General features: G+C 45.4%; 1 protein-coding gene across 2 annotated transcripts in view; it reads left to right on the top strand.

The window, feature by feature from the left end:
• The window catches only part of SYNJ2BP (synaptojanin 2 binding protein), a 98,291-nt gene extending 86,985 nt beyond the window's left edge, over positions 1–11,306 (top strand). The window contains exons 6-7 of one of the 2 annotated variants that reach the window (XM_075030534.1): positions 2,431–2,488; positions 7,612–11,306. In XM_075030534.1, the coding sequence (XP_074886635.1) occupies positions 2,431–2,488; positions 7,612–7,838 (285 nt within the window). In that variant the 3' untranslated portion in view covers positions 7,839–11,306. The remainder of the gene's footprint in view (positions 1–2,430; positions 2,489–7,611) is intronic. The other variant, XM_075030535.1, reaches the window with a different exon arrangement.
• Positions 11,307–12,229: the final 923 nt, after the last annotated feature.

Raw genomic sequence — 12,229 nt, 5'->3', positions numbered from 1 at the left:
TTTTAACTGCCACATATGTTTAGAAGGAGCTTATTAATAAAGACATCCTGCATCCGTAAATTATTCTCATAGTTTCAGGTGGATGTCATTTTTTCTTGTTTCTGCCTGTAAGTATGGACAATTTTGACTGCTTGCAGTTAATAAACTGCTATATTGCATTCCAGATGTGGCTTCTCTGCTGGGGCAAAATGAGATTTCTAGGTGTAGTTTGTGTATTAGTTGAAATTTATGAAGTATTTGGGACGTCCTTGGAATAAAGGCTGCTATAAAAATATAAAAGTCTTTTTCCATCATTAACCTTTCTAGCCTTGCTATCCTGAATAAGTCTTATAGCCCAACAAAAATGATTAGTGGAATAACTCTCATATGGATCTTTCAGCTCTCTCAGTCCATCCTATTCTCCCTATCTATCTATGCATGCAGGGGAATAGTATGAGGTGGCAAGTAATTTGAAACAGAAATCATCCCCCCCCCGGGCAAGTTTTTAGTACATCATTTCAATTTTTTTGAAAATGGTCTGGTTTTGCCACATCTGCCTCTGCAACTGTTCAGGTTTTCCCTTTAAAGTGATCCATCTAGCAAAAAAGATTAAATGTGAAGATATTTTAAGAGTGAATTTAAAACAAACAAACAAATAAAACCTCAGGCTTTTGGGGGCTGGTGTAAATGTGGGTATTTTGCACCATCTATTTTATTTTATTTGCTTTTTGCATCTGTCTTCCCAAACCAAAAGCCCTGTGTCCTTACCTGTTATAAATAAGGATAATACCTTGGAGCTGTTAGTTTGTACTATCTGGGGAATTCATCTCTAGTCGCACCATCATGGAGCCTTTGAACCTTTGTGTGTGTGAATGCCTGAGAACAGATGCCTCCTTTCCATGAATGAAGATGGCAAGGAAAAACCCTGTCCTTTTCACCAGCTGCCTGTTGATAAATGAAAAGTGTCAGGAGTGTAAATGAACTGTCTAAGTGTGGTGATAGGCTTTAGACACTGGAACCTTTTGCTTAGGAGTCCTGCCAACACTGCCAGACAGAAGGTCTCTCCCTGTTCCTCTGAGTTCCTGTATTCTCTCTTCTCCTTTTTTCTCCATCCGCAGTAACCTGCTGCTCACTAACGTTAGGAAACAAGGCTTGAGACTGAAACGCAGGATTTTCTTGGTTAGCTATGCAGGAAAAAACAGATGCTCTTGATGTCTGCCCCTCTATGCATATGGGTTGGCCTGGTCACATTCGGCGTGTCTGTAACACTGGAAAGAACGACCCTGTTAGGCAACAGCTGTTCTCGGCCACTGCCCTCGAAACAGCACCTGCTAGAAGGCAGCTCCTCTTCACACCATCATGATAATATAAATGAATTGCAGTTGCTCATTCATTTGGTGGGAGAGTCATTATTTTAAATGTCACTAACAAGCCCAGACTTAATTATACTTAGTATTCCCCAAATGGTCATCTGTTGTGAGGCCACTCGCTGCCTACTTTGTCATCCTGCAGCTGCTGGCTGTACGTATAAGGAACTTCATGCTCAAAGAGGGTATTGCCATACTCCAGTGTTGGTACATAACCAATCAGTGATGCCACTCAGAATTCAGCTCTGAATGTGGTCCATCAAGATATCACGTTTGCAGCCACTGTGCCTCTCCACTGGTGGCCTGGCCAGTGAAGCTGAAATAGCGCTGTGAGTGCTGAGGTGCTATAAGCCAGCTGTCTCGTTTGACCCAGAGCTATCTACTCCATCGTCTCTGTTCTTGGCAACTCTCTGCATGCAGATTCCTGCATAGAGACAGCTCTGTCCTTCCACCACAAGACCACAGAGGTGACTGACATGTTCCCACTAGCATCACAGGGGGAGCAAGACTGTGGGTATTAGTCCCTCCTTTCAGTGCTTTCCTTTTTTCTCACTCTTGGCTGGTCTCAGGGAGGTGGTGCAGATGCTTCTTCTGCTTTACATGGCAGAAACACCTGCAGTCCTGGGGAGGACCCGTAGGAGTGGCAGTGCCCTGCCTGTTGTGGAAGAAAAAGAGATTGCATAGGAGAATGGGGGCATTTTAGAGAGTTGCTTAAATTCATTTAAAGTTTTTTCCCTTCCTGCCTTTGGCTTGAGATGCTCCCAGAAAGCAGCCTCATTACTGAGCTCATTCAGCCTCACCTACAATTTCACAGCTGTACCCTTTCCCCTGCAAGACGCAGGCCATTCCTGGCTCTGCTGAATGCGTGCTGCAGGCAGGTTCGGGGCCCAGTGAAGCGGCCCCCCTCATTTATTATGTTGATCCCCACAGGCTAGTTATATTCCCTAGAGTAGAAATTGTCATTTTTACACAGTAACTATACAATAGATCTCTTTCAAGCAAGTGATCCTAGCATGCCAACTCCACCAAGGTGAGACTGTGCTTCCAGGTGTGTTGCGAAGGCTGTGTGTCCATTCTCTTTCAGGAATGGCATTTCCAGCGTATACCATGTGCAGCAGCTGATCAGGAGTGCGGAGCTAGAGGTATGTTCCTCACTGACGCACTCAAGACTCTCTTATCTCTGCCAGCACTGGGCAGTTATACTACCAGTTTAGTTTTTGCAAGGTAGTAAAAAAAATGTCCCTGTGCATTGGGTTAATTAATGGTTTATTCCACATGCGTCCACGTACTAATTTCATCGCATTGCCATGCTTCTCTTTCTACATATGTTTTTTGGCTACCCTAGCACAGCCTGCAAGCTTTGCCTAAGCAGATGTGCTGGTTTGTATCTGATGTCCTTATTCTGAAATTCTGATAAGCATCATCTATGCTATATTGTCTAGGCCTCATAGGAGCCAACTCATGCAAACACTGGAAAGATTCCCCTTGGGCTCTAAAGACTTTGCTCTTAAAGTGCTCTGGGGTGTGTGTTAGACTCCTCAGGCACCAGTAAAAGCCGTTTGCATTCTCTAAGGCACACCAAGGGGAATACTGTACAGTAGCTCAAATGGATACATGCCCTGTGTGGATGCCACCTCATTTTTAGCAAGGCTGCTAAGTGGAAGTGGCGGGGGGGTGGTTCAGCAGATGTTCAGTGCTGAACTCTCTGAGCCTTGGTTTGAAGACAAGAATTGAAGTAATTAGCATGTATTGTTGGAGGAATGTAATGTTGCCTCCGCTCATCTTGATTTTCATGGATCGGAGCACTACATGGTGCCCTTGGGAAGGCTCACTTAAAAAAAATTCCTAAGTGCCTTGAGTTATACTTCTGTGCATGGCCTGAATTGCCCCAATTGCATCACCCAGCACAGTGCAGTACCTATTGCATTCAAGAACTTTCTCTTAGGATCTACAACTAATCTGCCCTTCACTTTATTTTGAAAGGCTCTCAGCCTGTTAGACGATCTCAGATAATGTCTAGCATATGCCCATAGACCCAAAGCCCTCACACAAGGCAGCACATCGATAGCGTTGTCCTCTAGAAGGCAGAAGACTCGGCCTCTTCCATTGTGGCCTTCCATTTAACCCCATGTTTCCCAGCTGCTAGGCTGCTCCCCTGCCCAGAGTAAAGCTTTGCAGGGAGCCTGAAGGCCTTGCCGAGCAACAAAGCCTAGTTCTTCGGGCACTTCGGGGAGGGAGGAGCGGTAGGATGCAGTCCTTACTCCCAGGGCAGTTTGTACGTTTTAGCCAGCAACTGTTTAGTGCAAAATGACACAGCTAAGGACGCTCAGAGGATCTTTCTGTATCCTAAATTAGCTGTTTCTTGGCGAGTTGAAATCTGGGTGCGGATTTGACAGCTGCCCAGAAATAGCACCCAAACTGTCATGTCCCATTTCTCCCTCACGTTTGGCTTCAGCCACGGATGTCTGAACTGCTGTTGTCTGAACTGCTGTTTCCACTTGACTCTGCAGCTGCCAGCCGGGTCACTCGCAGCTCTTCGGCAGAGTCTCCAGAAGAAGCTGCAGCTATGGGAGACGTGGCTCTATCCCGAGGTGCCGCTCAGTGGAAGCTGCAAGTACATGCAGCCTCTGCCGAAGCTCCTGCCTGAAACGGGGACAGGTCTCTTGGTGGGCTGGTGATTAAGCTGCGCTGGCTATCCGAAATGATGGTTTTCAGACCGTGGAGGGACTGGCTGCCTCTGCTGGGTGGGAATAACTCACACCTTCAGGGCCCTGACAGTGACAGAAAGATGAGCAAGAGCTATGCTCGGCAATGATAGCTGGACACTAGTCACAGGAGGTTTGCAAAGCTTAGGGAAGCCCTGCTGGGCTGAGGTGTTGCAGGCTTTGCTGCTGGTAGTCCAGCCTCTCATGTACTCCGCAGGGTTTCCCATCCCAAACACTCTTCTGCCTCAGAGAAGCCATAACTAAACCCTGAGCTACCTTTCAGACTTCCATCTCGCATAGGCTTAGCCCTTCTGTGACTGTTCATTTCTTTAAAGTTCCTTCTCCAGTCAGCTTAAGAGGCTCAGCTGCTTTCTTGTCAGGTGTCAAGCTCAGGCTCCACTACAGGTATGTGAAGTTTCCTGAAGGGATGGTAGGAGGACAATCGGTATGATGGTCAGGACCAGTGATTTCTGACCCATAACAGTTTATCTGCTAAGTCTGACAGGACAAGTACATGACCCATCCCAGAGAAGTTTACTCCCTTCAAAAGAGAAAACTCCACTTGTTTGGCAAGCAGGAAAAAAACACTTAAAATCCTAAACTCTGGAGTCCTCTAAAAAAGAGTTCTGCTGGTGGAAACAATGGACAGTAACAGGCTTCTGTGAGTTTATTGTTGCAGGGTGAGGTTTTCAGTTGGGAATTACCCTGAAGAGCTGCAGTAGCTAGATTTTTCTGTGTCTTCATATGCAATTGGAAAAAACCCACTTCATCTTGCTTGTGCTGTTTTATTTAAACTCACTTGGCTTAATCCCACTGCAGTCAGTTTATTTGATGCTTCTCCATTAGCAAAGTACTGCTGGATTCTCCAGCATGATATGCTTTATGGCAAGGAGTGAAAAACACAGGAGCAGGCTGTAGTGTTAGTGGCATTCCCTGCCATTGCCCTTTTGCTCCTGTTGAGCATTGTGTTTTGCTGTGGAATAGTAACGAGTCTTCGCTGACAAGAGGCAAGGACAAGCATGACTGAGGAAAGGGAAACCACTTTGACTTCATCATTATCCTTAAGCTCCACAAACTGCCCTTTGCTGATTGATGGCCTTATGCCCACACATCTCTGTTCTTTTTCTGGCTCTTCCTTGCCTCGCTGATTCATTCTGGGTGAAGAAGCTCCCTTAAACAAAAGGCAAACATCTCAGCATTGCTTCCACATTGGGAAGTGCTATTTCAGTTGCTAGTGGATATGCTTAGAAAAGAAAGCCAACTCTTAAAAACACTATTTCTAGTTCAGGCAGTCTTACCTTGTGCTGTTCTGTTGTTTCAGCTAATTTTCCGAAGAATCATACCCTGGTTTTGTTTTCCTATTAATATCTGGGGGGAAGTCTTTATTAAGACATATGGCTGCTTGAGAACTAAACTCACGTGCATGCATACATCACAAGCCTAAACTGAGTCACGTTCTACACTGGCAGCATGTTGCCTAAGTTCCTGGAGAGGAAGAAAGAGAAATGCTACAAAATATAGAGACAATTGTGCTGCATTTTTTTGGCTTTGGCTCAGGTTCAGCGTTTGAGTAGACCATACTGAATACAATTTAAAAAATTCAGCAGTATTCTTGTGAAAATGATCAGATATGTCTGGTGAGAAAATCAAATGGATCAGCAAATTGTCTATGAATGCACAGAAACACAGGTGGAGAAGTAATGTGCTTATATGCTCAGGCAATATCTCTAGCAATGGAAACCAGGAATCTGGATGGAGGCAAAGAATTGCTCAGAAAGTAATTGTCCCCAGATTAAAAATTTCAAAAATACAGATTCATATAGCTGTATCTGAGGTTAAGTAGAATGCAGCACTGGTAAGAACTGAAATAAAAGTCCTTGGGGTGTATTAGGTAAAGAACAGTCTATGCCTGCAAGTAATTTTAGCAGCTAAATGGCTCTGCTTATTCTCTGGTACCTAATGATAATGATGTCTTCAATTTCACACATTGATTTTTAAACAATGCATGTCAAAATAAAGTGAGTTCCTTAGTCAAATTAGCACGTTCACAGGTTTGCCTCCTTCTCCACACCTCATTGGAAACTCCACACTGTTGGAGCAAGCTAATTCCCTTATCCTCAAGGTGACTGTTGGAGTGGGGCTTAGATTGTTCTGCCCAGGCCATATGCATGAAGGACCAGCTGGTCGTCAGCCGTAACAACTGTAATGCGGCACAGCCCATCCTCTAGCAACTGCTCCAGTCGTGCTCCCTGAAAATCTCTTGAAACCTCCAAGCACTGCATTTCCATTGTCAATAACAGACATCTTGCCAAATAATCTCTTTAGTGGATTACAGACAAACACCCTCTTAGTTTTTGCAGTAATTAGTATTAAATTAAGTGTAGTTTTAGACAGAAAGAGGGCGGAAGGAAGAGCAAAGGAATTTAGTATTGGCAGAAGGTGCACTATGGACAATCCTGGAACCACTAATCCATGTAAACTGTGGGACAAGGTCTGTGGGGTGGAGTTTCCTCCTTGCCTCTCTTGCTCCATGGGAGACAGCGCTGGTAGGGAAGGAGAATTCGGGTGTTATGACTACTGTACCTGCCACAGACTTCAGGCTCTACTATACTGGTGTAGGGCCACACAGGCAGTGTATTTACTAAAGACAGGCTCTTGAGGCACCCCAGCTGATCAGTTCCACGTACCTCTTCTGTGTGTGGTAAGGGAAATGGTAAATGTAAAGGGAAACTTTCCTCCTGTGGCCTAACCAAATACAGCTACTAAAATCTAGCACCTGTATGTATGTGTGGTCAAATGCTACAGGAGGGAGCTGCTGTATGCAGCAGGTTGTTTCATTGTGCTGAATATGAGATGACCTTGGAAAAAAATACCTGTGTTAGCAGAGTGTAACCCAAATCAGTGCCAGGAGCATCTGTAATGAAACACAGGCCTAGTGAGAAGCTAGTATTTTTCTGTTTGTTGCTTGCTTTCCCACATTTAAGAAATACCATATGAGGAGAAATTAAAGGGTGATGTGCTAGGATAGGAAAAGGACCCCCAGATACTCTAACTTGACTGATGCAGTGTGTCAGCCCAAGGAAGAAAAGTGACCAGCAAGAACAGCTTCTCAGGCATCTCCATCCACCTAGTCAGGCTCAGCTTCTGGGCTCCTTAGGGTCTGGCCAGCAACAGCCTACGTATTTTTCCAAAATTTTTGAGCTACTTGGAAAATGAGTGTCCTTGTCTTGGTTGAGAAGCACCAGCAGGCCTGTCCTTTTACCCACGGACTGCCTGGAGAACAGGGTGTCCAAAGCCACCGAGGGCCACGAACCATTTTCCCCAGTCTCTGCTACGACGCCGACAAGGGCTATGGCTGGCAGGGCTCTCCGTGCGTGTCGAGCAGTTGCGTAGCCATAGCTGTTTCTGACTGCAGAAGATGGTCCCTACGTTTCAAACAGCTCTCTTCTGAGCAACAGGGAATTCACCCTGCTGAGGTGGTGGTGAGGATGGGGATGACGTTGCCACCACAGAGGTGTTTTGGTACTATTAACCATGCTCCTTTTCGGTTTGCTCCACAGATACTATGTGGGAAAGAGATCCCCCGCTGGGTGAACCGCCTGGCCTACTTCAGCTCGTGCATCCCCTTCCTCCAGAGCTGTCTCCCCAAGGAGTGGCTGACCCCAGCAGCCCTGCAGAGCCACATCAGCCTCGGCCTCCACAAGGAGGAGCAGGGGGACACAACGGACGAGGAGTCCCCCTCCACCTCTGCAGCCCCCTCAGCCTCAGGCACTTCGCGAACCTGTAGACATACCCGGGTCTAAACTGTGCCCAGCATGCCCTCAAATAACATCCCCCTCTCTCTTGTACGATTTATTTCTCACACCCTTTCACACACCTTGGTCTCTCTCTTCTTCAGCGGACAACACAGGGGAGGGAAGACCATTTTTACTAAGGAGGTGAAGCTTCAGTCCCTTTTCCGAGGGCTGCCACTACAGTTGTTCGGCAAAATGACCGTGAACCCCAACGCTGAACCAAGGAGTGTGGCGACTAAACTGGATTCTCCCTCCAGAGCCCCTATGCTCCTCGATCCATGGAGAACTGCTGGCTCTCTCGGGCATGAGATCATTCGTATGGGCAGGGGGGCTCCATACTGTGATGTTCCTTCTCTGGAACTGTTTTATCTTTTTATCTCTTCCCCCACCCATGTGAGCCCAGCAGCCTCCTCTCTAGTTTGGCTGGGTTTGCCATTCCCCTATGACAAATCTCCTGCCCACACCCAGTGAAGGAAGCAGAGCCAGAACTCAACCTTCTCATCTCTTAGACCAGCAACAAGCTCCACTCAGCCCCATCCCTTTTGTAATTATCAGGTTTCTAACTCATGTGAAGGACAAATGAAAGGTGCTGCTGTTCTACAACCACCAGTTTTCAGTACTCAAATTTAAGAGCTCGAATGACTGTCCTGCTCTTGAAAATAATAACAAAGAACCTAGAAAATGAATGTGTTACCGTGGCTTTTCTTTGGGATCAAAAAGAGGATGGGGCTAGTGCTTAGAGGCAGCTACTAAGTAGGTGCAGAGATGACTGTTGACCATATTGGTGCTTTTTGGCACAGAACCCTCTCAGTCCCCCTAATGGTAGGCAGTGTTCCTGGGTTTCTTTTTTTTCCCCCCAGATTCCCTGAGGAATCTCTCTCATAGCTGACATTTGCTGGCTGTTTTTGGGAGAATGGCCCTCTTGAGCACAAGGAGGAGGGGAGAGAATCTGTTGGGAAAGTCAGTATTTCCTTCAGCTTTTCCTCATGTACTCAGAGACCTAAAACGTGGCTCCAGAGTCACCCTCCCCCAGCCTATTTTTGAGCCAACCCAAGAAGGTAAAAAATAAGTGATGAACCCAAAGAATGTCAACATGTTTCCTTCTCCTCCCTTTTTGGAGGTGGAGGGGGAAACTTAGGGCCACATCTGGAAAGCATGGATGACCCTTCCAATGCATGGGCCACCATGGTGCCTTCTGTTGCGACCACTATTTCAGTGGTATGAAAAATGGGCGTAGCTGGCTCACTGGCCTCTCCAGGCTCTCTCTTGACAAGAATCTGGTTCTTGGATGTATTTATGCTCATTCTGACAGCTGATGAGAAAGCAGAGGAGGAGGAAAGGACAAGTACACCAACTCTTCCACTCAATTACCTCACTAGGAGTTCTAGTCAGAAGAGGTAGGAGAGAATTAAAGGGAAAATCCAGGCCCCCTCTCTTCCTTGCGACTCCTCTTGGCTACACAAAGGAGGATGAAAATGGAACAGGCACAGTGTTGAGAAGGGGTTGTCATTTTAGAAATGCAGTTCTCAAGCAGCTACCACCAAGTCGGGACTTCCACCCTTCACCCACAAAGAACTACAAGCAGCCCTTAAGATGGCTGGTAGTTTCCTTTTACTGGTCGCAATAGCATGCTAAGTCCAACCAGCTGTTTCTTTAGCTCAGGTATACAGAAGCGTGTGCATTCAGGGCTGAAGGTCTTGGCTACGATGTACATCATGTCTGCACAGACAGCGCTTAATGGTTTGTTACATGTGCACGCTCTTAGTGAAGCAGGAGACTTTGGAGAGATCTGTTGGATGGAAATAAAACTCACAGGATGGCCTCACTCCACCGCCTCCTGAAGTAATGCATGTTTGGGCAACAAAACCTTTACAAAACGCCTCTCATTTTCATCCTCTGAACAAATTGCTGCAAGTTCTGTACTGAACTAAAGTCACGTTCCTTATTAACCTTGGCCACTCACAGCCAATACTGCATTGTGAGCAATTCTGCAGCTCCTGGTATCCAGTCCAGCACAGATCTTGATTACCCTGTCTTGTCCAGGGATGTTTAATAAGATTTCCATCCTGTTCTCCATCCCACTGCCCAGAAACCACGTTACACAATGTACTGTTGCACTCCCTATTCCCCTGCAGTCATGGTCATTGCAGCCTAAACCAGCAGCGCAAGCTTCATTTGTCTGAAGTTCCCAGGGCGCCTGCCAATAGCCAGCAGCACGTTATGTGCAGTGAATTTTAAAATCTCTTTTTAAGTCCTTCTCTGGAGGAAAGTGAGAAGAGGCTTTCCCAGAGCTTTTGTCTAGGCCAGGGAAACTGCAGTCAGAAACACCTAGTTCCTGATGTGACAAAAGCCAGCCAGCCATCAGCCTTGTGTTTCTGCTCTGCACCTGAACTCCAGATAAAGCACCATGTATACATCTAGGAGAGAACTAGGGCTCCAGAGGCACGTTTCGCATGGAAAACCCTCTCACAGTATTTCACAAAGTAAAAAATGCTTAACTGGCTGTGTGGTAACCTGGACAAGAAAGCTACATTCAGCCTCCTTGAGGATATGAATATGTGCTTGAAGTATTGTGAATAACACTTGGGGCAAGCTGTCAATGTCACAAAACCCAGATGTTTATCTACTTTTATGTTTGTCCATCTGTTTATGACAGTATGGGTCACATCAAGAAGGCATCAAACCTCTGTTGTAAATCAAAACCAGAATATACTCCAATCTTCAAAAGCGTTTCTCCCCACCCCTCTCTGTTCAAGGCAACCAACCAATAATGACAAGAACAAAGGGACACTGTGGAAATAAAATATATATTGATGATAGCTTTACCTATGTAATTTAACAGCATTTTAGATTATTAAACACAAAGACATTTTAAAAGTCTAATTTACTGTTCATCTCTGGCACAGCCTGTTTATTTTAGGCACTTTTCTTATCCCTCCAATTGTCACAAAATTATTGTTATTATGTAATTCTGTCATATTTGTATTAGTTACACATTTGCTTTCTCTTGTTATTTTAGAGCATAACACCATCAGAAAACTTTAGATACCAACAGTTACCAATGAAAACAAAAGAGCAGCTTATAAATCTTAAAAAGAGCAGCCCACAACACCAACACAAACTCCTAACCATTCTTCTTACTGCCAGGACTTTTGGTGCCCTTTTAAAAGTTGGAATGAGAGGGCACCAACTCTTCAAATGGGCAACAGCAGCTGTGGGTTACCTCTCTAGCAGAGCGCTAATAGTCCTCAGGTGGGACAGTAAGGCTGAAGGTGAGGTTAGCCTAATGCTGGAATATTAGAGTTACAGTACAAACTGTTTCTGGGGAAAGTTAGGGTGAGAGGAAAGAGGTAAGTAATCTCTCTTTTCAGCATGTCTGTATCTATAATAGTAACTCTCTTAATTTCAGGAGATTAGTCTTACTGAATTTTTTTTTGTCAGTGTGCTTCCTCTTCCTGAGTCTGTGATTTGAGGCCTGTATCTCTCAAACTCTTACAAAGTTTTAAAAGGGACAGCTGTGCTTTCAGAGGCCCCAGGTGAGCTGGTCCCCCAGCACTGAGCCTGTGCTCTGTGATGAGTTCATCCCGGTCTCAGCACAGCGCAGGAATGGACACAGACCTGTTCTCTTGCTCTCATCGCTCCCAGCTGAGAGTTCGCATTTCTGGAATTCAGACCCATGTTGCCTTTGTGTTATTGAGGTACTCAAGAAGCAGTCATTTCCTGCTATGTTACTTTCTTTATTCTTCCATTCTCTTTATTTGTCTCTAGGCTGGGGAGGCTCTCAGAACAAGTTAGTGGCAATAATGTTAGCTTATCTTCTTATTATATGTGTTTGATTTTCTTCTCATTTTAGTTTGCATATATGTGGTGGCTTACTGACATGTTCAGAAAACTAAGTAAAGTACCTCCACCAATTCCTTGATGTGATTAATGGAGAAGACCAAAGGAAGTAATCATCAGTGTTTCATTTTCAAATGGTTTTAAATTACTCTTTGAGTTGAGGCAGCAGGTGCCCTGTTCCACTTTGCCCCTGCTGTGCTCACCATCAGGCAATGATTTGGGTTGTGGAAAGGCTGTGTACTGACTCAGGATGTATTTAAGAAAGGAACTTTATGATGCCAGCTCCACTCTACCATTGCCACAAGCTACCAGAACATGTTGGAGCCTTTGGCTGCAATAATATGTGAAAACATCATAGCCTGTGCGTGGAGAATACATGCTCTTATCTCCAACACGTCAGCGCTCCACTGTTGTGCATGTGGCTCTAGCCAAGAGGTGTCTGAGTGGGTGACAGGGCACTTTTAATTACTACTAGCAATGAATAACTAATGGCTCTAAATCTCAGAGTAAGACTGTCCGTTAGTGTGGTTGTAGCCAGCTTTGT

This window comes from Buteo buteo, chromosome 6 (assembly GCF_964188355.1).
Source record: "Buteo buteo chromosome 6, bButBut1.hap1.1, whole genome shotgun sequence".
NCBI classification, from domain to species: Eukaryota; Metazoa; Chordata; class Aves; order Accipitriformes; family Accipitridae; genus Buteo; species Buteo buteo.
Note: the sequence above shows the minus strand (reverse complement) of the source record. Positions and strands in the feature narration are given on the sequence as shown.